At 39.5% G+C, this 27007-nt stretch overlaps 1 protein-coding gene across 3 annotated transcripts in view; it reads left to right on the forward strand.

Moving 5' to 3' along the window:
- LOC126100135 (mucin-19) overlaps window positions 1–26203 on the forward strand; it is a 529587-nt gene extending 503384 nt beyond the window's left edge. For all 3 annotated transcript variants that reach the window (XM_049910669.1, XM_049910670.1, XM_049910671.1), the window contains 2 exons: window positions 959–3497; window positions 24126–26203. In XM_049910669.1, the coding sequence (XP_049766626.1) occupies window positions 959–3497; window positions 24126–24205 (2619 nt within the window). In that variant the 3' untranslated portion in view covers window positions 24206–26203. The remainder of the gene's footprint in view (window positions 1–958; window positions 3498–24125) is intronic.
- The last annotated feature ends 804 nt before the right edge of the window (window positions 26204–27007 follow it).

A 27007-nucleotide genomic window follows, 5' to 3' on the forward strand; every position in this document is an offset into this window, starting at 1 on the left:
AGTGACAGTCTTGTGGGACGCTGGAGGATCTAACTGTGTTTGACGTCTTCCCTCGTGGTGCAACAATCAACTGTGAAGTGTATTGGCCTAACCTCAAGAAAGTGAAGAACTGACGTTTTTGTGTTTGTCGCCGTAAAAAACCCAAGTGAGTCTGCTTCTCCGTGAAAACGCAAGACCTCACCCAAGTCTGCGAACCCTAGAGCAGTTCACAAATTTCATTGGCTTGTTTTTTCTCATTCACCTTACAGTCCAGGTCTCGCATCTTCAGACTTCCATCTGCTTGACACAGTGAACGATGCACTCTGTGGAAAGCAGTATGTGAATGATGGTGAGGTTATTGGTGAAGCAAGACATAGGCTTCGTTATTGACTAGTGGAGTGGTACCATGCGAGCGTAGGTGACAAAAGGCCATCACATTGAACAGTTATTATGTTGAAAAATGGGATTTTTGTAGCCAAGAGAGTGGGGACTAGTCTGGTGCATTTGGATCCTAAATAAAATCAAGCCGCTTACAGAAAAAACTGTTGCATTATTATGAGTGACCCCTCATAGAAACATTCTCTAGAGGAAAAAACTAATAAAATATAGTGCATGTTAGTTCATAATTCGTTTCTATATCACTTTACTGAGAAAATTGCACATTTTATAATGGGATAAAAATCCGAGAACATAATTTTTCTGTTTTACCTTGCCTTAACCATAATGTGTGTTAAAATTCCATTGTTGAACAGCTTTCTTTGACAATTTTGAGAAGTTATATATTCAGCAGTAAATATTACTTTCCCTAGAGGTGTGTGTGTGTGTTTGTGTGTGTGTGTGTGTGTGTGTGTGTGTGTGTGTGTGTGTGTGTGTTGTGAGAGAGAGAGAGAGAGAGAGAGAGAGAGAGAGAGAGAATATATACTAGTGTGCTGCAATATTGGTATTCTCTGTGGTAACTTAAGTTTTCTTTTTTCCACAGACAAATAATGAGAGCAACTTCATCATGTCACATAACATTGAAGGGTATCGAGGTGATAGAGATCTGGACACACTTATTAAGTTCATAGAGTCTGATACAGAAGGCAAAGGAAAAGCGAAAAGTTCATCTCACAGTAATGGTCCTCTTAACTTTAACAACAAGCAGCAACGTAATAATCTCCGTAAGGATGAGATAGTTGCTGGAACAAAGCCAAGGAAAGAACAGAAAAGTGCCAACAGCAGTATAATAATTGACGAGGATGAAGAGAAACCAGCGAAAGGTACTAGAAGTAGCAAACAGATTCCCAAAGAACATCGGAATGGTCCTACTGTTGACAAAAGCACTGAATCCAAACTAAAGAAGTCAAACAGCATGGAAGAAATATCTAACAGGAAGATAGAGGATCTGACAGCTGGTCCAGAATCAGGTGGTCTTCATGCAGAAAACATTTCAGTCCAACGTCGAATGAAGAAACAAACTTTACAAGAAATTGATTCAGTTGGCCGTACTTCTGGAGTAGACAGACGCTCGTGGGGACCAGAAGACCATCAATATTCCTGTAACGAGGTTGCTGTTTCCTCCACAGATGACAGTTCCTCGTCTCATCCAGGTGGTGGACGCAAACGTAGGGGACCAGTGAGTGATGATAGGCGCAGACCTGAACGCGATGCGACACCAGCACCAGCTAGTGGCAGTGTTTCAGGAACTGGTGAAGAAACGGGATTCTGTGTGTTTGAAAGCAAGAAGCGTCGGAAGAAACGACGTAGTAGCAGTGGTATTCGGAGTAACCCTTCGTCTGGTGTAACGTTGTTTGCTGACGATGGGAGACGTTCTGGTGGGGGGCAGTATAACACAACTCAGTATCCAGCAGTGTGTCAAGGAAATCGTGAAAGTGGATACCACCAGAAAAAGACATTCAATGGTAACAGTGGCTTCCCTCCACATGACAGAACAGCTGATGATAGTGGTGGCAGTGTTGTGCTTTATCAGTACCGTCGTCCACGTTCACCTGAACACTGCCGTCGAAAGTCGACTTCCAGTGTACCACCATCAGATAAGTCTGACAGTAGTGACTTAGACAGTGTCCATTCACTACCAGTGTCTTCTACAACTGCGCGTCCCACATTGGACCAAACATCGACATCCAGTGGCTCAACACCTCAGGCGTCGTATGCAGACATTGCAAAAATGGCGTCTGTAAACGTTACCACATCACAAGGTGTTTACGGGGGCGTTGGTTTTGGTAATAGTAAGTGGCCAGCAGTGTCTGTTCCTAAAGGAGTTGTTATATCTCCTCCGACGACTTCTTCCACAAGTACTCCTAGCAGTAATCCACAATTTATAACTGGACCCAAAGTCAATATTGGAGCTCCCCCAGTTAGTGGCTCAAAATTGGGTAACAATCCTGCCTCACCAAACTCTAGCAGTGCTAACAGTAGTCACAGCAATGCAAGCACCAATGCCCCAAATAGTTCAACATCTGGTGACGATACTTCTCCAGCATCTAGTGTGAATCAAGACATGGATCCTGTTGAACCTTCTGCCAAATTTTTAAACCCCATCCCTGATTCTCGTACGAAAAAGGATGCTATGACGAACACAACTACAGATTTCAAATTAGTGCCTCCTTACTCAGCTGAAGTAGAGTCTAACCCTAAAACCCATGTGAAACCACCAGAACATCCCGTAAACATTTTACTTGACAGTGAATATCCGTCACTGGAGGAGAGCTTGGTGTGTGATAAAGCAGAACGGAAACTCGGTAAACTTCCTTGTCAGCAAGCTGCTCCTTTGCAGAGTTCAGTATCTGGTAACTGTGATTCACTGCCTCAAGGACAGCAGGCAAACTCACCTGCAGCAGGAGTGTGTTTGCCTAATCAAGTGCCTACAGCAGTGCAAGATACAAAAGTGTTGAATACAGTGTTACCAACTGTGCTTCAATCTAATCCATTGCAGAACCAATCTTGCCCATCCTCCCAAAAATCTTCGTGTCAAGACAGTGCTTCACAAGAAGCAAAACCTACCTCCAATTATAACCCCAGTCCACAGCCTGAACAACATACCATCTCATCAGTGACTCAAAATCATGAGATGTCTCCTACACCTTGTATTTATCCCACACCTGTAAGTCAAAGTACAGTGCCACCTCCAGCAAAACATAGGTCGGCGAGCAGGAAAGTGTCATCTGTAAGCTGCCCTCGTCCACCAGTGATCATTATGAATGATGATGATAGTGGAACAAACTATGGAGACTCAGCACCAGTGGAATTGACATTTGGTTTTGAGGTGAATGAACAGCTGCTTCTATTAGATGGTGAGGAAGCATCAGGTTCTGATGCAGTAAATGACCTGTCATCTCCACTGGAGAATGATGCACAAATTTCCAGTGATGAAACAGGTGCATCTGTGCCAAGAGTTTCCCCAGTGGTTGACAAGACTGGTAGAGCATCCAGTGTGGGTGATGACTTTTCTGCCAGGTTCCGGGAACCTGCTGTCCAAGCTGGAAATTACGACAAAATAGTAGATTTTGTGGGCATGGGTAAGTAACTGCAATATTTTATGTATCTAGTTAATAACAGTTAACATTCATAAAGTACGTGACAGTGTATTTATAAGACTCATTTCTGTGTAAGGAGGTATTGTTTACTGTTAGTCATGATATGTTGCATTTTTTTTTCTTCTAGCTTTTTCGCCAGTATTGATAACAGTACCTAAAACAACTGGACTACGTGTTTAGATTTTTCAAAATTACTGTAACTGTAGGTGATTGTATCAAATTTCACCTAAGATTTATTTTTAGAGAATGCCACTACCAAAAGCAAATAATGTTCATTATTTCTCTCCTGACATATCACAAAAGAAATAGGGTTGTGTGTGTGTGTGTGTGTGTGTGTGTGTGTGTGTGTGTGTGTGTGTGTGTGTGTGTGTCAGATAGGCTGCTTACCACAAGCCAGAATAAAGTAATCGGTAAAGAACTGAGAGCAGTGTGACCTGAATAAATTGAAAGCTTGAGAAACCAGTGAAATAATAATGGGATACTGACTTACACACAAACCAAATCACAACCAGAAAAGAAAAATGTTACAAATTGAAACGAAGAATGGAAGAAGTTTAAAACAGGCATAGTAATTCCTTTTAATTTTGTTAGTTTTGTGGACTTTGTGAGGGCAGAATTATTTTAAACAGGTATTTCTTTGGAGTATAATAATCTAATTGAGTGTAATGTTGCTAACACTGATACAAACAAGTAGAATCTGACGGAATTGGACCACTCCCTGCTCAGCCCTCACCTCGGAGGACTTTTGCCATTCAACAGTTTTGGAGTACACACACACACACACACACACACACACACACACACACACACACACACACAGGCTGTGAACACTAACACGATCACACAACTAAAGACAACTAACGTCTGAAGTTACCTATTTCAAAAATTAATCATTAATGGGTAAGATTGCATTAACTTTGTGCCTCTGACAAGGGGAGAGAGCAGGATTCGAGACAGAAATTAAACGGAGACCTCCATATCTGTTTTTAAAGTTACGTGCTAATTTAATCCCAACTGGTTCCAGAACGCCACCCCAATAGTGGGAAGTGCATGCCAGAATCTCCCATGTTCTGTGTGATAGAATGACTGGTGCCAAGACAAAAGTTCTGCAATACCAGATTTGCTCAGCCATTGTAAGCATGTGTGACACTTAAGCTCATTACATCGATTCTCCGCAGCTTTGATATTCTGACTAATGACATACTAAAACTGCAAAGAATACGGTAGACACCCGCCTTACACAAACAGAGATAATCCTTAACAGAACATAAAAATCCTAATCTTACAGCCCGCATCTCGTGGTCGTGCGGTAGCGTTCTCTCTTCCCACGCCCGGGTTCGATTCCCGGCGGGGTCAGGGATTTTCTCTGCCTCGTGATGGCTGGGTGTTGTGTGCTGTCCTTAGGTTAGTTAGGTTTAAGTAGTTCTAAGTTCTAGGGGACTGATGACCATAGATGTTAAGTCCCATAGTTCTCAGAGCCATTTGAATCTAATCTTACATGGTGGATGAACAGATTTCACATAATGTTTCTGCAACTTACGACAAATCCTCTTGGAAATGCTCGTTGCATTAGGCTAGAAGACTGTGGGCTTACATGCCACCTTGGTATTGTCATTACACACCCATTGCACTGTTGATCAATAATGCAATTCTTATATGATCTTTCACTGCAACCATTCTGATGGAAGGTGACCTCAAAATGGACAAATTCGGCTGACACTCACAGGGTCTGATATGAATTAGGATCTGTGAACTAAGCTATGAAGTCACCCTTCACATTGAACCAGATAGTAACAACTATTGGCCTGTAGATCTGTCGGTGTGAAGTGGCTTCCTATAAATGGCATGTCCCAGTGTACCATCAGCCCCAGTGTACCATCAGCTTTCTTCCTAACCAACATATCAAGGGTGACCTCAGTGAAAAAAAATATTCAGGTGCTTTGAATTCAGCTGTTCCAGAAAGTTGTTCAAATTCTCACTGTGACATTCAAATTCTCACTGCCATGAGGCCAAACGACAAAAGTTTCATATGTGTATCTGAAAACGCGGGTTTCAAAGCCATGAACTCCAAGGCAAGTTCCTTTAGCTATTCCAGAAACACAGGCAAAATACAGAGTCCACCAGAGAAATGTATACACAATTGAAGGAACGAAAAACATTACTTATGTATTTATTTAAAATTTAGTGATTGATCACACATGTTGTGCAACCTTCAGTGTAGCACATGGTTACTTTAAGTGTTAAAAATATTCACCGTTGGTGGCTATAAACACAACGGAATGGCGAGCGGTTGCTGCAACTACATCAGACAGTTTTACAGTGGAGATCGCTGCACATGTCTCTGCAATCTCATGGCGAAGTTCCTCCAGCATGCATGACTTATATCAATGGACGTTATCTTTCACAGTTCCCCACAAGTAAAAGTCCATAGGTGTTACATCTGGTGACTGTGAAGGAAACTCAATGGGCCCTCTTCGGCCAATCGAGTGCCACAGAAAACTGTCATCCAGGAAAGCACGTACAGCTAGGTGGTAGTGTGGTGGTGCCCCAACCTGTTGGTAGAAGACCTCTAAATCCCTTCAATAAAGTGCACGTATACTTGGCAAAATTGATGTAACATTTCCAGGTACAAGTCTCCAGTGACAGCAGCATCAAAGAAAAAGGGTCCTATTAAGCCCATAGATGATAGTCCACAACATACATGAACCCCCCAATTTGTCCACATAAACGTGCAGATTTTCCGGTGCCCAGTTCACACATTATGCCAGTTCATGGTTCCATTAAGTTTAAATTGTGCCTCTACACTACCTTTGCCACAAATTGTTCATCAGTTTACCATTTGCTGATACCATTCGCAAAATTGCTTTCGGCGATCAGGATCGTCATCATTAATCAGGTGCGGTAATCGTGGAATGTAAACTTTCCACTTTGCAGCTTTCAGAATTCTTCGTACACTTGTACTGCTAATCCCCACTTCATATGCACATTGCATAGCAGACTTCTGTGGTGAATTGGCAAATATTTCCAACACGAGAGCCGATGAAGCAGGACTTGTAGCTGTACGCTGTCTTCCGATCTTCCTCTCTAAATATCACAAATAATTCCATGAAATTCAAACTTGTCAATGATGCGTTTAATCATTAGGCGGGTTGGCGGTTCTGTTTCATACTCCTGCCTCAACTGACATTGCACTTCAATGGCAATATGAAACTTGAAAAACCACTTCACAATACATCTTCATTGCTCGAATGTCGAGCATGCTCCAGCCATCTTGTTTTCTCAGTACCGAGATAAAAGTGCTAACATCCGTTGAGTCGAAGACTATACAACAACACACTTGTTACTCAAATTGAAAGACAATATTGATATCTCTATAGAGCCTGACCAAGAGAGAGTACATTTTTTTGGGGCCTCTGTAAGTAACATGTAGAGCTTCCGATTGCGACTCCACCTTCCTGTAAGTAACTGGACATAAACACATGTTGAAATTGATTCTTAATTCAACACCAATTAACCGTAACGAATCAGAGAAACACAAGTGTAGACAGAGACTTTATTAAAACTTCCTACTGCTTACAAAGTCATTCACAGTTAGTGTAAGAGGAATCCCTTCCTTATGGACCTCAGCGAGGATGGATTGCTCTTAGACTGATTGTAACACTGGTGCTCCAATATACCGTGTAGCAAAACGACTTGGGCCTCTGTTGAGCCTGAAGAATGAGTTGGAATGACCATAGTTTTGAAGTGGTCTCTGTCTCCAGTCATATTCCTTGGTCTTATTTGTTAGTTAATTGAGGTTAGGTCTGGTGTTGAATCGGGAACTCATTTTGACATGCTGACTCCCGCTTACTTTGTATACGATGATTGGTACTATAAGCAGACAGATAAAAGTTACGGTGGGAAGTCTGTTGTCGCCGATTATTGCTAGTTTATGGAGAGTTCAAGGAACATGCCTTCGAGTGGGCAGTTTTGAAACCTGTAGGTTTATTTCATATATGTAGACGATACTTCTGTTGTCTGGCATTATGTCAGTGAGAATTTGAACGACTTTCTAGAAATGTGAATTCAATCTACCCTAATATTCTTTTCACGATGGAGGTGGGTAAGTACGTTGGTGTGTTGGTCAGGTGGAAGTTAATGTTACGTTGGGGTGTGCCATAAAACAGAGACAGAATTAATGCTACCTTACCTATTGATTGTTAATTTACACAATTGATAACTTCTGAGATTGTGTGTGCGTGTGTGCACTTGTTTGTTTCTTTCCAGAATTGTTCTGTTATTTATGGTTATAAATTGCCTTGCATAGCATGTTTATGCTGCAGCTTTGCCTTGAAAAGAATAGGGTGTGTACCTCTCAAAAGTATCGGCAGTTGTTGACGATGTCACCTGTCTGCTTCCTGTAAGTTATTTGAACATTGTATATGCTGGGAGAAACTTGGAGCGCACAGCTGAGAGATTAGTCTGATGTTAGAGGACAGCTATAATAACTGTACTCGCACTTACCTGCACAGTGATAGATGATGTCATTTATGAATTTTGCATTTTGCGTTATATACCCGTCTACCACCACCACCACTTTAGTTGCTGATGGGCCCTGACTGCTTCATCGGTTCACCTCCATACATTTGTTCACTACTTTTGTCTTCCATCCAATTGCATAGATGATATTCATGACGACGATATAGAACGTGTCGTGAATAGGTCAACTGACATGAGATCCATCCACGTACCCATTGATCAGCACCCCCTCCCTCCGAGTGGAATGTTACCTATCTGTAATTATTCTCTCAGGCATAATGTTATCTGCCACTCTCTCCACATGTTGTAACCAACATATAAGCTGCAACTAAATGAACACCTAGATAATTAAAGCAGCTGAAACCTGTAATGGAATTGTTTGAGGCTCTTATGTCATCTGGTGGTGTTCTGGCCTTAAACTATGTCAGTATCTTATGTATTTTCTTATTTATGGTGCTTTGGACGTGTTGACGTGTGTGCCTTTGTACCTGTCCCTGTGTGTTCTGAATGTGTTTACACGCGCCACCTGTCCTTCTACCATGTACTCTGAATGTGTTTACGTGTGCCACCAGTCTTCCTACCTGGTACTCGGAATGTGTTAACGCGTGCAACCAGTCCTTCTACCTCGTTCTCTGAACGTGTCTGCGCATAGGAGGACTGGTGGTGCTCATAAACACGTTCAGAGCACACAGAGACAGGTACAAAGGCGTGTGTGTTAACACGTCCAGAGCAGTTAAAGGGTTAAGGGTGTTCACATTTCTAGCCACAGTTGCAATATAATCTATATCAGAACACAATATTGTTTTTTAATTGGTTTATGCTGTCTTCTTCAACTTGACATTGCATGATGTATCATCTGGTTTCACTCTAGCTGTAAAGTTAAATGCACTTGACATTTTTGTCATTTGCCTTCACTTTTGCCTCTGTCCTGCTGTCTCAGGTTTGAATCCTGCCTCGGGCATGGATGTGTGTGATGTCCTTAGGCTAGTTAGGTTTAAGTAGTTCTAAGTTCTAGGGGACTAATGACCTCAGCAGCTAAGTCCCATAGTGCTCAGAGCCATTTGAACCATTTCTGTCCTGCTTTTGCAACGTCACTAACCTTCTTGTCCCAGACATGCAGTTTATAGTACCTCTTTAACTGTTTGCTCCTAAAAGATTATTAGAAGACTGTCAAGAATCGACTACTAATAGGTGCTGCTGTGCATCATATCTACACAATGTTTTCCTTTGTATGTGTAAGGACAAGCAGCTTGTCTGAAGTGTGTATGTTCGGTTGAAAACCACACTGGTATTCCCATTAGAAATTTTCTGTGCACTTTTCCATTCAGCACTCTTGCTAATATATTTTAGGCTGTGTCCAGTAATGTTACATATTTATAGTTTTCATATATACATCCAGTTTCTGTTCAGAATATCCTGTCAATCTCCAAAACATTGTTTGTTCTACTTTAATTATCCTACAGTTCTTATTTTGTGTGTATTTGGCATTAGCTACATTTGTTCTCATGGGTCCAGTTGGTTAGTGGAAATGATTGGTAGACATATCTGAAGTAAAAAGAAAAACCAGGAATTCAGTTAGGAATTTTGTTTCATACCCTTCAGACATTTTTTGTTATGGTTTAGTTATTCTAGACATACATACTGTTGCCTCCTATGCGTGTGCTAAGAGTTCAGTGCAGTTGAAAACCAACAAGATTGTTGTAATTTTGACTACAGGAAACGGTGGATTAGAGAGAAATTGTTAACAGTATTTGAAGTAGAACTGACTGTTACGATCTGTGGGAGTGTTCGAAGGAAATGCTCAGTGTAAGCTACTTCATGTATTTGAAGAAATGACTTACAGTAGTGAAATAGGCAACAATTGTTACTGAATTTTTGTTGTTGTGATATTCAAAGTCACAAGACTGACATGATTGAGTTCTCAACACTAACGAATCCTGTGTAATCCCCTTCTCTGAATAACTACTGCAACCTACATACATTTGAACCAGCCTATTGACTCATGCTTCGGTCCTACCTTCAGTCCTCCACCTCCTACTTCCATCCTTTACCACACACATGTTAGAAGTTTCTGTATGCAGTCCAGCCATAGCAGCCAAAGAAGGTGGTGTGTGTGTTTTCTACTTTGGAAGAAGGCCGCTTGGCTAAAAGCCCAAATATAGAACAGTCGTTTTGTTGATGTGTCTGCAACTCAGCGTCTCCTTTCTATGGTGAGCAGTAATCTGTTCTTTCCATAATGTCATTCTGTCCTAGATTTTCCATTTTTTAAAAGTAATAATTCTGTAATATTCACAACTGTCAGCAATTACCTTTTGGGTATTGACATTATTGTATTTTTCTTGAAGTCTGCAGATATTTAACGTGTATCTTATTGTGCTCACCAGGGTCTCCATAATTTTGGGGAATGCCATCCATTCAAGGGGAGTTGTGTATTCCAGTGCTCCGTTAAGTTGTTCTTGCCGTATATCGTCTCGCATCTCATCTTTTGTACTCTGTCCTTTTCTATAATTTCGCTTTAAAGTTCGTTTACCTTCTGTGGCCTTTTTTCCCTTCCACCTTTCAGGTTTCCCTTCTTTGGTTAGTACTGGCTTGTCATATGAGCTCTTGATATTTGTGCAGCTGCTTTTCTCCTGCGGTCTCTCTTAATTTTCTTTCAGGCAGTACCCAGTTTTCCCCGAGTCATACATGCTACACCTTTGCATATTTCCTTTACTTGTTCCTGTTTAGCCGTTTTGGATTTCTGTCAGTCTCGTTTTTTAGCAGTTTTTTGGCACGTATTTGAGCCTCTGATATCTTTACTATTTCATATCTTAAAACTACCCATTTGTGTTCTGTTTCCGTTTGTCAGTTCTGAAACTCGCTGCAACCTCCGATTCTTTAAACTAGTCAATGTTCTATCTCCGTAATTTTCAACCATTTTGCAGTTTTGTTTGTTTTAATCTCCATTTCATAACCAATTACTTAGAGTCCACATCCGCCCATGAAATGTCTTCCAGCTTAAAATCTGGTTTCGAAATCTGTTGTCTTTCATACACTGTAGTTAAAGTAAATGTCTCCATGAAAAATACTGCCAGACAGTGTCTTTCATTCTTTCATCTAATTCATGTATAATACTTCTCCATCTCTTCCTTTTTCCTATTGTTGAATTCCAGTCTTTCATCATGATTAAATTACCCTCTCACGTAATTACATAAATAATGTTATTCAGCATACATTCTTTCAGCTTGTTTTCAAAGCTAGTTGGTGTATAAAACTTGTTCTTCTTTGGTGTGTCGGTTTTGTATATCTTGGCCACAATAATACATTTTTTATGCTATTCATAGTACCTTCACCACATTCTTATTTTCTTATTCGCCTTATTCCCTCATTAGTTGTTCTTTGATTTTGTATTGAAACCTCTGTGCTCACCTCAATTGCTCTTCTTTTTGTCACCAACTTGTTTAATTCCCAGTGTATCTATCTTCAACTTAACCATATCTCATTAATTAAATTCTGTAAACTACCTATCCGATTAAGGGAGCTGGCATTTCACGGTCCTACCCATTGAATGACGGTTCGGTTTTACTTGGTGACATCATCTTTAGTCCACCACCTCATTACCCACATTTTTACCTCTGGAATATTTTACCCATAGAATGCTACAAAAATTAAGCCATACAGTAGAGATGGACTTTGTCAGGGAATGTAATGGCTGTAGTTTCTCCCCTTACTTTGTCTTTTGCAGTACCACCACAACAAGGCCATATTGGCTAATGTTACAAAGCTAGATCCACCAGGTGGTTGCCCCTGTGACTACTAAAAAGCCAGCTGCCTGCCCCTGTTCAGGAACCATAGGTTAGTATGGCCTCTCCCCATATATACCTCCATCATAGCTGAACATATAGTATGGCTGGCTGTATTGTTACGGCAGTCAAGTCACTCCATCCTGTCGTGGTGAGCCCATTATTCATGGGTTGTTGAAATTAAGGCCAGTAAAAAATAATTCTTTATTGAATCTCACTGATGATTGGAGCTTTTGTATGTAAAAAAAAATTCACTTGTACCATTATCTTGTGTATTGTTTTGTTCTTGTTGATTAAGATTGCCTTATGGGAAGCAAATGCTAGTTTAAAAGCAACTTTATATAGATGTAAAATCTCTTGCTAGGGTGAGGTGTTCAGAAATGACAGAAAATTTCAGTGAAGACCTTTTTTGACACGCCTTGCCATATGTGATCATATGTTGTTTTTGAGATTCAGCTATGCCAATTGTGTGAAGTGCTTTTCGGTATGTTATTGTTTCTGCTAGATACATAGTCACAAGTAACGTGAAAAGTAGTGATTCTAAGATTGTTTACAGATTGATCTACAGAGGCTGTATTAGTCATCTAAATTAAAGTGCTCAGTGTTACAGCCATCTTCCCACAAATATAAATTCTGTTTCTTGAAGAAGGGAGGAGGTGGGGCTTTTTTGTCTCTCGATTTTGTAACTCTGTAAACACCTTTTTGGTATCACCCAGTACTACTTCACTAGCCTTCTGTATGGCCACAATGTTCTGTTAAAGGATTACATAATGTTTTTTATTTTTAATGACAAATCTGGCTTGACTATAGTTCTGGTCACTGTGTAGAATTTTGTGGACCAGCTATGCTGTGCCACAACAGTGTGCACTTCAGACTCATCTTCTCTGCTGCAGGAAATTGCTAATGCTTTCCAACTAATGGCTTATACCAATGCATTTACAGGTCAGTCACATGACATTAATACATTCTTTGCCTATAAGAACTCAAACGAGTGCTGCCAGTCTCAATAATACAAAAACTTTCATACATTACAATAAAAAAATCATTCGTTTTTCTCCAAAGAGATTCCATTATCTTGTTTTCTCTGTGCACCTCTTCTGTCTGTGGGCTGTGTATCAGTTGCCTAGGAACTACAGTAGAATCCCGCTGATCTGAACTAATTGGGACCGGACCTTGTTCGGATTAGCTGAAATTATGGCGACGAGTTTCTAGACTGAAGTATACCAGGCAGATAAGTAGGTACACCATGGTAACAAATGGGAACAAGTGTGGGAGCAATGGCTCACTCTCGCTCCCTGCCCTTGTTGTTGTGCATTGTTGAGACCTTTGTAGTGACTGAGGTCAGTGCACTGCCAGTTGGCTCACAAAGTGCTTGGTTATGTTAGTTATAGATTGCTGGCACGTGTAACAGTTGTACTGTACTCGTTCAGGTGTAGCAGTTTACGTACTTTCGTCATGAGTAAACGGACACATACAATGTTAACTCTCAAAGAAAAACTGAATGCTTCGAAGTGCATAGACAATGGTGAGAATGTATCTAAACTGGTAACAGAACTGGGTGTGGTAAAGCAACCGTTTGTTATTGAAAGAAAAACTGAGTGAAACTTGAACAATCCTGTGCAACGTCTTCGGGAAAACAATCGAAAATTCGGCAGACTTTGAAAGTCCCAGTAGGATACAGTGGATGAAGATCTTTTCCGTTGGGTGATGCAAGAAAGAGAAAGGGGAACTCCTTTAAGTGGAGCACTGGTTCAGGAGAAGGCTGTTTACCTGAACAAGTTAATTAATGGTGGTAAGTCTCTTAGTGCGAGTACGGGTTAGTTGGACAGATTAAAAAGAGTCATCGAATCAGTCAGCTAACAATTTACAGAGAGAAGCTTTCTTCTGACCATGATGCAGCGAGGGAATACTTGGGTGAGTTCGAAAAAATAAGAGACGGAAAGTATTATCCCCAACAAATTTATAATGCTGACGAGACTGGCCTTAATTTTAGGGCATTGCCAACAAAAAGCCTGGCATCAAAAGTGGACCACCATGCTCCAGGTTTTAAAATGTGCTATGATTGTGTGACTTTATTAGTGTGCAGCAATGCTGCTGGTAATCACAAGCTGCCTTTAATGCTGATCAGCAAATCTGCTAGGCCCAGAGCTTTTAAAAACTGCAACATGAAGTACCTGCCCATATATTATCACAACCAGATTTATTTTATTTATTTAGCGTATGGCAAGTACAAATCACATATGAAAAATCTAAAAGTACATAACACAAAAAACAGTTACAATATCACAAACATACATCTAGGTTAGAAATATAATCGATTGCACTGTTAGTCGCATTCATGAAGTCCCTTGTTGGTCCAGGGTAGGCCCTCAGAGGGCATTCTACCACGATATGGTGAATTGTCTGCCTGTCAGCGCCGCAGTCGCACTGTGGTGATGGCACTATGCTCCATTTGTACAAGGAGTCCGCACAACGGCCGTGGCTTGTCCTGATCCTGTTAAGGGTAGACCAGATTTTGCGGGGCAAGTCAAAGCCCCGAGGTCTGTTAGATGTTCCCAATAAGGTGTTAACCTGAGGCGGTGTCTTTTCCTCCCATTCTTCTCTCCAGCGGTCCTCAAGAATAAAAGCGTTCTTTACCAGATCTTTGGCACTTGCGAGAGGGGGTGTCTGGATTTCAGTCTGTTTTGCTCAATTCCATTACTCACGGTGTGGATAGGAAGATCTGGGCTATTTTGGATTTTTCGACACTCCCTGACAAGTGCGTGTTCTCTGCGCAAATGTGGCGGCGGGATATGGCTCAATACAGGCAGCCATTGGACAGGAGTTGACCTGATTGTTCCAGAGATAATCCTCATCGTTTGGTTCAAGACTGCATCCACGATCTTGATGTGAGCACTATTTAACCATATTGGGGAACAGTACTCTGCTGCAGAATAGACAAGTCCTAGTGCAGAGCTACGCAGAACGGAGGCAGTGGACCCCCAACTAGTGCCACAAAGCTTTTGGACAATGTTGTTTCTAGTTCTGACTTTTTCAGCAGTGTTTACAAGGTGTTGTTTATAGCTCAATGTTCTATCGAGTGTCACGCCCAGATATTTTGGTGTTCTATTACATGGAAGAATGCCGCCTTCACAACCAGAAAAAAGCATGGATGGATGGATGGATGGAAAGCTGTTCAAAGAATGGTTTCACGGCCAGTTCGTTCCTCTGCTCGACGGTTTTCTAAGGAAAATCATTTGTCCCCCGATGCAATCATTTTGATTCATAACGCGCCATCTCACCCCAGCACTGAGGAATTGTGATGGAGAAATTGTGGCAAAGTTTTTGCTGCCGAATGTTACACCACTTCTACAGCTGATGGACCAGGGTGTACTGCAAACATTAAAACCTATTTACAGAAAACAATTTTTAAGAATGCTGATCCAAGATAATAGCATTTGTTTAGTGGACAAAATAAAAAGACCAATGTGAAGGATGTTGTTTATTGGGCTGCTGAGGCATGGCAGAATATGTCAAAGTACTCTGAGAAAAGCGTGGAGGAAACTGTGGACATGTCTTGAATTTCAAGACAACATAGTTGAAAATGAAGAGGAAAATCTACTACAAATGATACAATCCGTGGATGTGAAGAAGCTAGTGAAAGAGACATGGATGAGTGGATGGGGCATGTGTGGAGAACCTTACTGACACAGATTTAGTTGCTGTGACTCAAGACAGGAAGAAGTGGACCACTGTGATGGTAGTGACAATGAGCCTGAAAGTGACAAAGGAGAGCTGGTACCACACAGTGACGCAGCAGAAGCCCTTGACCTTGCACTATGCTATTTGGAGCAACAGCCCACTACTTCACCTGCTGATTTGATGTTTGAGACAATGGCGCAACTATGCGTCATATAACAGACTGTCTTCATTATGCCAAAAAACAATGACAGAGTTTTTGTAATCGAAAAAGTAGGGATAAAATGTCCACTGTATTTTAGTAAGCTTTTCGTTCAATTTTATGCATTGTTTAAACCTAATGTTTTCTTGCCAATTTTTCTAATACATGTTTACTGTAATGTGTAAATGTGCGTGCGTGCGTGCGTGCGCGCGCAGCAGTTTACTGCACAGTTTTCCATACTTAGACTAACATTTTTTCATCTTCACATTAACCGAACATTCGGATTATCAGGGTTCGCATTATCAGGACTCCGCTGTAGTCATTCTCCTGGCCTCCGTGCACTGTGGCTTCATCTTTCCTCATATGCCGTCTCTGTAGGGACAGTAGGTCTGTCAGTATTTGACCCCCCCCGCCCCCCCACTTTGTTTCAACATCACAAACATCTTTAGCTGAAGCAACAGTTCTTCAGAAAGAGGAATAGGACTCAACCCACAATGTCCTGTTGCATTACTTATCCCTGTGTACAAGCTAAAGATGTCGCTTTATCGTTTTCTATTATAGTATGCAATTTAGACATATTTCATTGCACATAATTGCCTTTTTATTAAATTTCCTGTTGATGTTAATTTTGTCCCTAATTGCATTATTACATAGGTTAGTGTATTTTCTTATATCTCATTCTCCAGGTTGTCACTTTCTACTCATTACATACAATTGTTCTATTATTTTGTTACACCATTAATAAGTGTTCCTTATAATATTATTACGTATAGATTTATTACTGGTACACAGTGAGTGAGTGTTATCCTCACGGATAAGAAAAATAAAACCTCACAGATTTATTTCTTTAGAGTTAGCTTCATGTTTCATTTTATTGGCTTATAACATGGAAAGGTTTCTTATATTTAAGAGCAAGAACGTCATGTATTGTGAAACTTCCTGGCAAATTAAAACTGTGTGGCGGACTGAGACTCAAACACTCGGTCCGGCCACACAGTTTTAATCTGCCAGGAAGTTTCATATCAGTGCACACTCTGCTGCAGAGTGAAAATCTCATTATATATTGTGTTTCAACAACAGAGTAGATCTTGATATCTCAAGTTACATTTGGGGATATATAAATCTCCTTAATTATCTTTTCTAGTTTCGTACGATATCCTCTTCCATAGCGTGATCACTTCTCCCTCTAACTCCTATTTAAATTCTTTATTGCGTCATAGCTGAAGCATCCCATTTCCATTTTTTTAGGTAGTGCGGCACAACTTACTTTTATTTGTACGTGAAAGTGACCCACCCTCAACTATTTCCATAAAAGTGGTAGGGACGATTTCTGTTCTGAATGGACCTGACCTACTGTATAGATTAGTCACTCCAGGATCTGTCTACCTGCATAATATCCAATCCCATGAGTCCACATTCTTTGTAGACCTTATTTTTTGTCAGACAGTACTGGTCAGCTTCTTTAACAGTTTTGTTAAACGAGAACCAAGAGGTTTGTTAATGTTACCTCAAATTTTCCTCTGTTATAATTTCGACACCCCCTTTCTCCTCTCTCTAGGTATTCTGTCCTCCTCACTATCCTTGCCCTGTAGTATAGATAACTGTTTTCATTTGTATTTCCTGCATGCAAGTGTTCTCGACGTGCATTGATAACCCACTGGGTTCGTTCATCATGATTTATGTGATTCATTTAATGTGTCGTACATTATTTCATTGATGTAGTCTTTATTCCCCTCGAAAATGTGATGCAACTGAATTGCCATCTGTCCATGTCCTTCTTATGTCACGAGAGTAGTCCATTGTCGTCACACTTTTTGAACTATTCTGTAAACTCCTTGCAATTTTTACAAAATTTTGAAGTTTGATTTCTAGAGTGTTAAGTGTGTCATCATTATTTAAGAGCTTGTGGTGCTCTAAAGAGTGTATCCATATATTCGTATTGGAAATCTCTACTTGTACTTTGTCAAACTTAACTCTAAAATTATGAAAATATTGCTTAAACTCTTTATTTACTATTTGATGTACTTTATCAGGTAAGTTTCTGTGAGACTGTTTACCTTTGTGTCAATATCTGTTAACTTCATTGCCTGCTCTGTTGTCTGAGCTGTGAAGTCCTCTTTTACTGCTTCAGTTACCTTACTAGAAATAGTTTCTTGCATGGTATCCTGTTTTGCATTTAACTTAACATACTGTTGTATTTATAGTATCCAGTTTGTCTGTCAGGTCAAAGATAACATTTTGAAATTTGTGCTCAGTCTTGAATTTAGTGTATAAAGTGTCAAAAAATTTTTTGTGATTATTTTCTTTCAATTCATATTTTAAATCTGATGTTACATGAGTACTAGTTTCTTCAAATTTTTATTAATGCTGTTAACTGTATATTGTTATCAACCAGTTGTTACTTCAGCAACTTAAAAAATCTCACTTATTTCTGTTTCCAAAGCCACACGTTTGTTTCTGAAGCCATGCCTTGTCACAATAGACAGGTCATAACTCTCTGTGTGTGTGTGTGTGTGTGTGTGTGTGTGTGTGTGTGTGTGTGTGTGTGTGTTATATTTTACATATTTATCGTAAATGATTGTGTATAGGCTTCTTTCTTATAGATCACACACACACACACACACACACACACACACACACACACACACACACACACACACACACACAGTATGACAACTGCTCAGCACATGTATCTCATCAAATGGTGGCTGTGTGCCGTCCGTGGTTGAAGATTGTCTCGGCTTGTTCTGTTGAGATGTAGCATGCTGCAGTACTGACGATTTCAGTGTCTCGCAGATAAGATCTCCGTTGAAATTCTTTCTAGTCAGTAATTGGAATGGGATTTATCCCTTTTTCACATCAAATGACACTGTAATATAATTGATACTGGTTAGCAATTTTCAATTTGAATTCACAACTAACTGCATAGCTCTGTATCTTCGTTTGTTTTCTTGTTGCCTGTAGCAACTTCAATCTTCTTTGCATACATGCTTAGTGAAAAATAAAAAAATACCAATTTTGGGTTTGTCATGTTTGTTGGTTGAGTTTAGTTTGGTATCGCTCAGTACTATTTCACTTGCCTCCTGTACTGTGTGTGTCGCAATGTTCTGTTAAAGAGTCAGAGTTAGTAACTTTTTTTTACGAATCTGGATTGTATGTAATTCTGGATGCCATGTAGAATTTTGTGGACCAGCTATGCTGTGCCACACCCGTGTGTGATTCTTAGACTCATCTGCTCTGCTGTAGGAAATTGCTAAAGCTTTCCAACTAATGGCTTATACGAAATTATCAAGTGACGTCTGAACATTGTGTTTTGACTTTCAACCATTCGTTTCCATGTGTTTATTGCATAAGTGCATTTACAATTCAATCCATTAACATAACGTTAAGACATTATTTCTCTATGAGAACTCAAACTAGAGTGCCACCGATCTCACAGTAATACAAACGCTTTCTTAAATTACAATAAAAAATATCATTTGTTTTTCTCCTAAGATATTCATAATACTATTTATTGTGTATGCCTCTTCTGGTTACATGGACTGCATACCAGAAGCTCAGCAAGTACTCAGCAATCTCCTGGCTTCTGCACACATTTTCTGTTGTACACACTCTCTGTTGGTACACACAGTATGTCTGTCGATATTACGCCCCATACTTTCCTTAAACGTCTTTAACAGATGCGACAATTCTTCATTCATTGGAACAGGACGTGACCCACAGTATTCTGTTACACTATAATACTACATAATCTTTTTACATATTTAGATGTGTATGGCTAAAAGTATAATGTGTGAGGGTCAGTCTGAAAGATTATCAGAAGAACCTACATTAAGATTATTGAAATGTGAAAATTCTGTAGTTGTGTTGTATGTTAACTGGGGGCCTAGAAATGACAGAGGCTCTGACCTCGTCACAGCCACAGTGGTCCACAACCCCACGAAGACTACTGCAGTCCACTTCAGCCCTCCGCCGCCCCACACCGAACCACTCTTCCAGGGTTATTGTGCGGTTCAGCCCCGGGTGGACTTTCATGGCTGAAAATGTCACATTCCTATTTATAAAGTGACACCAATGTTTCATTCCCATCTGTGGAAGACCATTCCAAAGGGGACTGTAGCTTTTTTGAATGTCTATTTCACTCCCAGGCTCGCTACTGATGGCAGCACAATTCTGTTTCGTATATTCCCACGTAGTACCATGGTGCCACATGCTTGAAATACCTGAGCCCAATTGGTCTTTGTTGGATGCCATTGACCGCTATTGCTGTCCCCCCATGACGAAAGACTGACGCACATCTTCAGCAATGAGATCCAGATGTCACTCAATTTAATGCCTTTCTCCTTTCTATCAAAATTCCTGGGATAAGTATCTATGGCCTTTCTGTATAGCCTTTCATGGTACCTGCTTGCGGCTGTCAGTACTTTGGTCTTGCCAAAACAAATGTGGTGGTCTTGTAGCTGCAGAGCCACAGTTCATCTACCCCTTCTACAATTGCTCTTGTGCTCTGTCAGTTTTTGACTGTTCTTATTGTAGTGCCCATGTACACCTCCCCACAACCACACGGAATCCTATAAATCTGTACTTTTTTCAGCAGTTTGCAAGCATCCTTGGTCAGTTTTAACTGATTTCTGTATCTTCTTGGTGGATTTGTAGATTACTGTGATTAGTTTTTTCAAGATTTTTGTCCTATGCGATCAGTAATGTCCTTAATGAAAGGCAAGAAAACTTTAAATTTCACTGGTGCTTGGCATCATTACTACTACTTTAACTCTTTTTACCTGAGCAGATGAGTAACCATTTTTGAGCACTGCATTACTAAGATGTTTTAATTTCATATCAAGCAGCTCTGGTTTGCAGATGTTCCTTGCCCTATGTGCCATTATTTTTATGATGCCTTATTTTTGTTGTTGTTGTTGTTGTTGGTGGTGGTGGTGGTGGTGGTGGTGGTGGTGGTGGTGGTGGTTCAAATCCTGGTTTAGGTAACACTCTTCCATGCGAAGGTTTTTGGTATACTGTGTGGTCTAAGCTACCATCATCTTCCTTGTAAACTGGCATGTCAAGAAAATTTAATCTCCATCCTGCCTCTTCCTCCATGCTCAACTGAATCTTTGGATTAATCCTGTTGAGAGTCCTGTGAAAATGACTTAGTTCCTCTCAGTAGTGCCTCAGCGAAACACACTTCATTCACATAGCAGAACCAAATACTCAGCTTTTTGTTGGAAAATGCATGCCCCTCTAATATTTCCATGAAGAAACTTGATGTGACTGGGCTTACGTGGCTTCCCATAGCCATGTTATCTGTTTGTTTGTAGACCCATTGTTCTGTTTGAAATACGTGGTTGTGAGGCAGTACTTAAACTGTTCTGTGCAATATTGGGAGGGGAAATGTGGTTCAGTTGTTGCGACACCTCATTGAGCAGAATGATAGTAAGTATAATGCATATCAAAACTGTTGTGCTCTCCTGCTGGACCATTATGCTGTCTAATAATTTACTTACAAAATGTGGGGAATAAGCCCACACATGAGTGTAAAAATGTTTTCCAGAACTTTGCAATTGAATAGGTGGGTGAACCAGTGACACTAACGATAGGTCTTCAGAGGTACACATTCTTTATGCACCTTAAGCACCCATAAAGTTGTGGTGGCGGTGCAACTGAATTGAACAGACTTTTCTGAATGTTCTGTTTGATAGAGCACATTTTTATCAATAGTAGTTCTAAGCACTCTGTCAGCGGTGTCTTTACTCAGTTTACTATGTATCACAGTAAGACTAATGACTTACACAGCATTCACAGGTATATAAGTAACCGAGTAAAGGCCTCACCGACAAAGTTTTTAAAACTGTCAACGCACTTGATAAAGTTCTGTATCGGACAGAACGTTCAGGAAAATTTTGCTCAGTTCAGTTGCACTGTAACAGAGACTGAGGGGTTCCTGGAGCTGCACACACAATGAAGCTACAATCCCCCTTGAAAATGTCCTCCGCTTATGGGGATGAAACATTGGGTGTTAATGTGAAAGCACGACACAATAGTCAAAGACATTTTATAAATTGTGATTGCTGTAGATGCCACACATTCACATCTCTTGAGTTTGGGAATAGCCTGCTTAGTTGATGGAAATGATAAGCAACTGCCCAAACCCATCTTGGTTATATGGCTGTGGACATGAAATAAAGTTGCTCTGTACATTGTTTCTCATGTCTCCAGAATGTTATGACGTTTGTTGCGTAGCTATTTCTTTTTTAACATTAAGCTGCCTAAAACCAAAGAAGTAATTTCATTTTGTACCTTGACAGTACCCTAGCATACAGTTGTTAAGACTTGTTAACTTTGACAAAAAACCTGTCATGACAGTGACAGTACTTTCATTCAGATGAAAAGGCTCACAACATCCTTAAAGATGTTGAAAGGTGTTAGCAAAGAAATGTACACTGATATTGCAGACTGTTGCAATTAATTGAAAATTTTAGATGTTCATGGTCAATATTTTGAAAAATGTGGAGCATTATTGTTGAAGATATGTTGTGTAATTGAGTCACGGAGGGGGGGGGGGGGGGGACCTGCGGATCATTTTCCAGCCAAAATTGGAATTACAACACTGACTTAGAAAACAGTTTTTCTCTCCAGTTGTGAAGCCATTTTCGTATGCTTTTAGCTACAATAAAGACTACTGAATGAGTCGATTTATTGTGGCTTCATAGACAAAGGCCGTACCGTTACTGTAAGGAAGTGAGAGTTAGATGTAAAGAAAGTTCACAGCAAAATAGATATATGTGACTCTTGATGAGAGTAAAGAATGAATTGACTGTATATGCTGTTAATGAGAAGAAAGCTCAACATAGATATAAGTAATTGAATCAAACAAACAGTTTACTGACAAAGTGGTGGCACTGGCAGAAGAATTGAAGGAGAAGGATGAAGAGTGAAGGAAAATGACTTTGGGGGAGGATGGCGAGAGATCAGGGAAACTAGTGGAGTTTGGAAAAATTGGCCAGAAACCTGGGTGGGAGGAGGATACAGGACAGGCACGTGCCTGATAGGTTTACGTAAGACAAAGTAAACAATAAATAGTTGCTGCTGCATGTGTGCAACTTCATTCTGAGTTGCCATAGTTTAAATATACGTAGACTGTCCCTACACCTTGCAACATTTTGGGCAGTGTTGTGTATAATAGTATTAACAACTTTAAATCCAGTTGTAATAAGAGTTATAAAAATATTTCCTTTGGACACCTTTGTCTCATGATGTTTTTAAATGGAGACTACTATTCCCTTACACTTTCAAATTGTAACAAATTGTGAAGGGAGCAAGTTTGGTTTATCACAATATGGGCTGTGAGTGGAGGTGTGAAATTCTTTTGCTCAAGTAGTCAGATAATACTGTATTCTGTTTTTATACTGATGACCCACGTGGGCACAATCCTGTTACATGTTGGCTTATCTTTGCCTTCACAGGTCTTTGAACTGACTTAACATGCAAGTTTAAGGGGCACCTATATTTTAATATGGACTTTGAACCACGGTGCAACTTTGCATGTATTATATACATAAAATCATGGCCAGACATGAAAATCTGTAAGTCGTAGAAAAATATTAGGACCAACTGAATACTGAATCCTCTGACTTATGTAGCATATCAACAATTTAAGAACTGGGCACTTGTGGTGGGTAGTCTTATAGCAAGTACCCCAGTGACCCAAGTATCTGTGATAATTGTTTAGTTATCCTTTGGCTTGAACAGGAATTACTTAATAAATTTTTGTAGCTATCTGAGAGTCCAACAAAACAGCTTTCAGTAATGGTACTGAAGAGTCAGTGCTGCTGCATCATTATGGTATGGTAGTTAAAAAGGCTGGCAAGTCTTCACTGTGCTGCAAGTTTGTGTAGTGAGCAAGTGAAGTGTGTGCCTGGCCTTGGTGACACTGTTTTAAAGAGTGAGGGAGAAGGAAAATGGAATTATAACTGGAGCCTTTTATATTGCTATTATTCTCCTTTTTAGTGGAAAATTACATCAAAAACTAAGATATCTTAAGGGAATGTAGGATGAAAAAGACAAAAGATTCATGCAGTATACTAAAGTTAACACTTGAAGACCTCCATTAAAAGCTTCTGTAGAACTAACATATCTTTGAAATTTAGAGGTGACTAGCATTCTGTTGTTTATGATATTGCCAACTTCATTGGGCCTTTTTTTCACTGTCTTCAAACATATTTTTGGCTAATATAACATAGATTTTCTCTTTTATCTTAATGATATTGAAATGTATAACTTCATGCAGGAGAGAGAAAATTCTTGTAGACAACATTCCAGTGGAAAGAGGTTCAAAGATGTGTAAGAAACATTACAGCAACATAACTGATGTGTGTTTTCTTTCTTCATTGTGAAGCTGTGTCTTTTTTAATTAGTTCAATCTCTCTCTTTCAGCATGGGACGATGTTCTGAAGGAGATGTCATCAACAGCGGTACAGTCTGGAGCCAAAGTCCGGTATTACAGTGGACAATGAAAAAGTGCATATAAGCTGTGATTTGCTATAAAATACAGTGCTATTTGTGCATTGTAACTTTCTTTTTTGTGCATATATTTGCGTTTTTATGTTCCTTAGTTTCTTGTTGCAAGGAACTAAAGGGCTTCAGGCAAGTAACTTGCATTTAAAACTGTGAATTTACCAATAGGAGCTCATAGAATGCAACAGTTTGTCACAGATGAGTGTTATAGAGGTATATTTCAGCATGTTGTTATTGTTAAATATTGCTGAAATGTGTGTTTGTACATGCCGAAGTGAGAGTGTTGGGGAAGTTAATAGTGAATAGTATTTTGAAAACTGTTGTGCCACACTGAAGAGCAAAGTGACAGACTTCACATTATTGAGGATGTATTTTTTGTCCGTATCCCAGAAAGTGACTCAAAACTAAGACAATAAAATAACACAAATGAAAATTATAAAGTTGCTTTGCTTTGTGCGCCATATTACGAGAAACTGGGGAGATGACTGTTAGGCAGTGGTTATTCATTGTGTTATATTTAAGCAGCCTGAAGGGGAATGCATGTGATAGTAAGTGATAAATTATCGCGCGTTCTGGGTGTACTGAGAAGAGTGAGTGAGCAGATGTGTGTGAGTGTGATTGTGTGTTAGGAAGTTACCTTGTAACTTTTTGAAAATGAAAGCAAAAAACTGTTGTTGGCAGTTGTTTTAAATTGATTTGTTTGCATGTTATGAGTTTATAGGTTCATGGACCTGTCGAATGTAATCAGTTTGTATGTACATATATTATGTGTAATCGAAAATGCACATACCAGTTTTCCTGCTAAAAATCAACATTTTTTGTGGATAAATGATCGTGAAGACTTTTGAGTGTGGCAAGCGAAGCTGATATTGTGTCATCAGTGAAGAGGCACACGTTGTGTGACATCGGCAGCGCTGTCTGAATGTCACAGCTAACTTGTGTAAAAATATACTAGTGAAATGGACAGCAACAATTAGCAGTCAGAAACTGAGATTTGAATGAAGTGGCTTTCGTGTATTCTGTTTTTGTTTTTTGCAGATGTAATTTATCTGTGCTTTGGAACCACAGAAGAAACAAAAATTGCTTTTTAAAGTTGTAGGAACTATGTTAAAACTGTATATGTTAACGGTTGGAACATGATGGCCCTCTCCGGAAAACAAATCACAAATCTTGTGGTATCAGACTTTACGGAATAATGAGTTTGATTTCATACTTTGGTTTACTTAAAATATTTAATTGCTTAATACTGACTACCACGACCAAAGTTTTTAAAGACGTTACTAAATACTATCTTTGTTATTACCACAAGACATGTGAAATCATGTTGTTAGTTCCAGTTTTGAGTAATAATGATAAAATCATGAAATTAAGCAAGATATATCCGATGTTATAAATAGCAAATGGCTTTCGCGACACAGTTAAGCATTGCCATCAGACCTTATATGTGTGAGTGCTATCTCACATCCAGCAGTCTGATACATTGTAAGTCTAAAATAAAGTAAAAAAATAATGACTGCATAAAGGCTGTTTACATCTTCTGCTCTTATGCTTGATAAAAGTTTCAAGCTGTCTGAAGAGCAGCAAAATGTTAAAACAGGCTTTGAATGGAAAGGTTTACAAACTTATGGATCTCATGTGTACAGAGGGTAGACATATGAGAAGTGTAAAAACCTATGTTTGTATTGTCTTCTGTATATTGAGCCCATTTTAATCATTTGGTTGTTAACCATACCAGTCTTTATCTGTTTTGCAAGACAGAAATAGTAATTTATAAAAACGTTGAAGGCTGTTTGATTCTAAAACTGCACATTCGAAAACACCCATACGTATTCTACAGTCGGTACTCAAAATTGTTCTTACTGTTTATTAAATTTATAAGAGAAAGATCCTGTAATGGACAGATTTTGAAAACTTATTTTGGCATTTTCAGATAATTGGCATAACTTTGTTACATGCATTGGTTTCTTTATTTATGCAGTAAAGTCTTTGTTCTAGAACCTTTGTACAGTTTTCTTATAAGAGGTGCTATTGTTCTGTTGTTCCCTTTTTCCTTGTTTCCTTTGTGTATTTAGTATTGTGATATAACTTTGTATTTCATATTTGCGTTAAATGATGATTCAGTCAAATTCTGCGAGTGAGTATGATTTCTGTTTTAAGTGAGGCTTACAAAACGTGTTCCTATGAAGTCTTGAATAATTAAGTTGGACTAACCATATATAAATTTCCCTTTACACACTGTATAGTCTCGTTGCACTAGGTGGCACGTAAAGGATGAAAACTTGTATTTTAATATTAACTGTTTTTTAATATTAACTGTTTTAATAGCATACAAATGCGCGCGCGCACACACACACACACACACACACACACACACACACTCATACACACACACACACTCATACACACACACACTTGTACATAGTAACAAGCAAAATGTGTGTTAATCGGTTATAGGATATGACCGCTTCATGTAAAAGAGGGAAAACCCAGTTCTACACTGAACATAAATTTCTTGATTGTCTTGATAATATGGGAATACAGAAATTTGGCATTGTGGTAAGCATCTAGAATGTTCTAACAGATTGCATCCACTGTGAGAAGACCTCAAAGCCAAAAGTTACACCCAAATCAACAGATTTAACTAAAAAGATGTGCAACACAAGTGAAGTGACATTGCCAGTCATAATCAGAAGGCGGTTTTCAGTGTTTCGAATAGAAGCCAGATTTGTCAATGCTGTAATGCTTCTGTTCTTGTGAGTAGGTAACACACACACACACACACACACACACACACACACACA

This window comes from Schistocerca cancellata, chromosome 9 (genome assembly GCF_023864275.1).
Source record: "Schistocerca cancellata isolate TAMUIC-IGC-003103 chromosome 9, iqSchCanc2.1, whole genome shotgun sequence".
Taxonomy (NCBI): domain Eukaryota; kingdom Metazoa; phylum Arthropoda; class Insecta; order Orthoptera; family Acrididae; genus Schistocerca; species Schistocerca cancellata.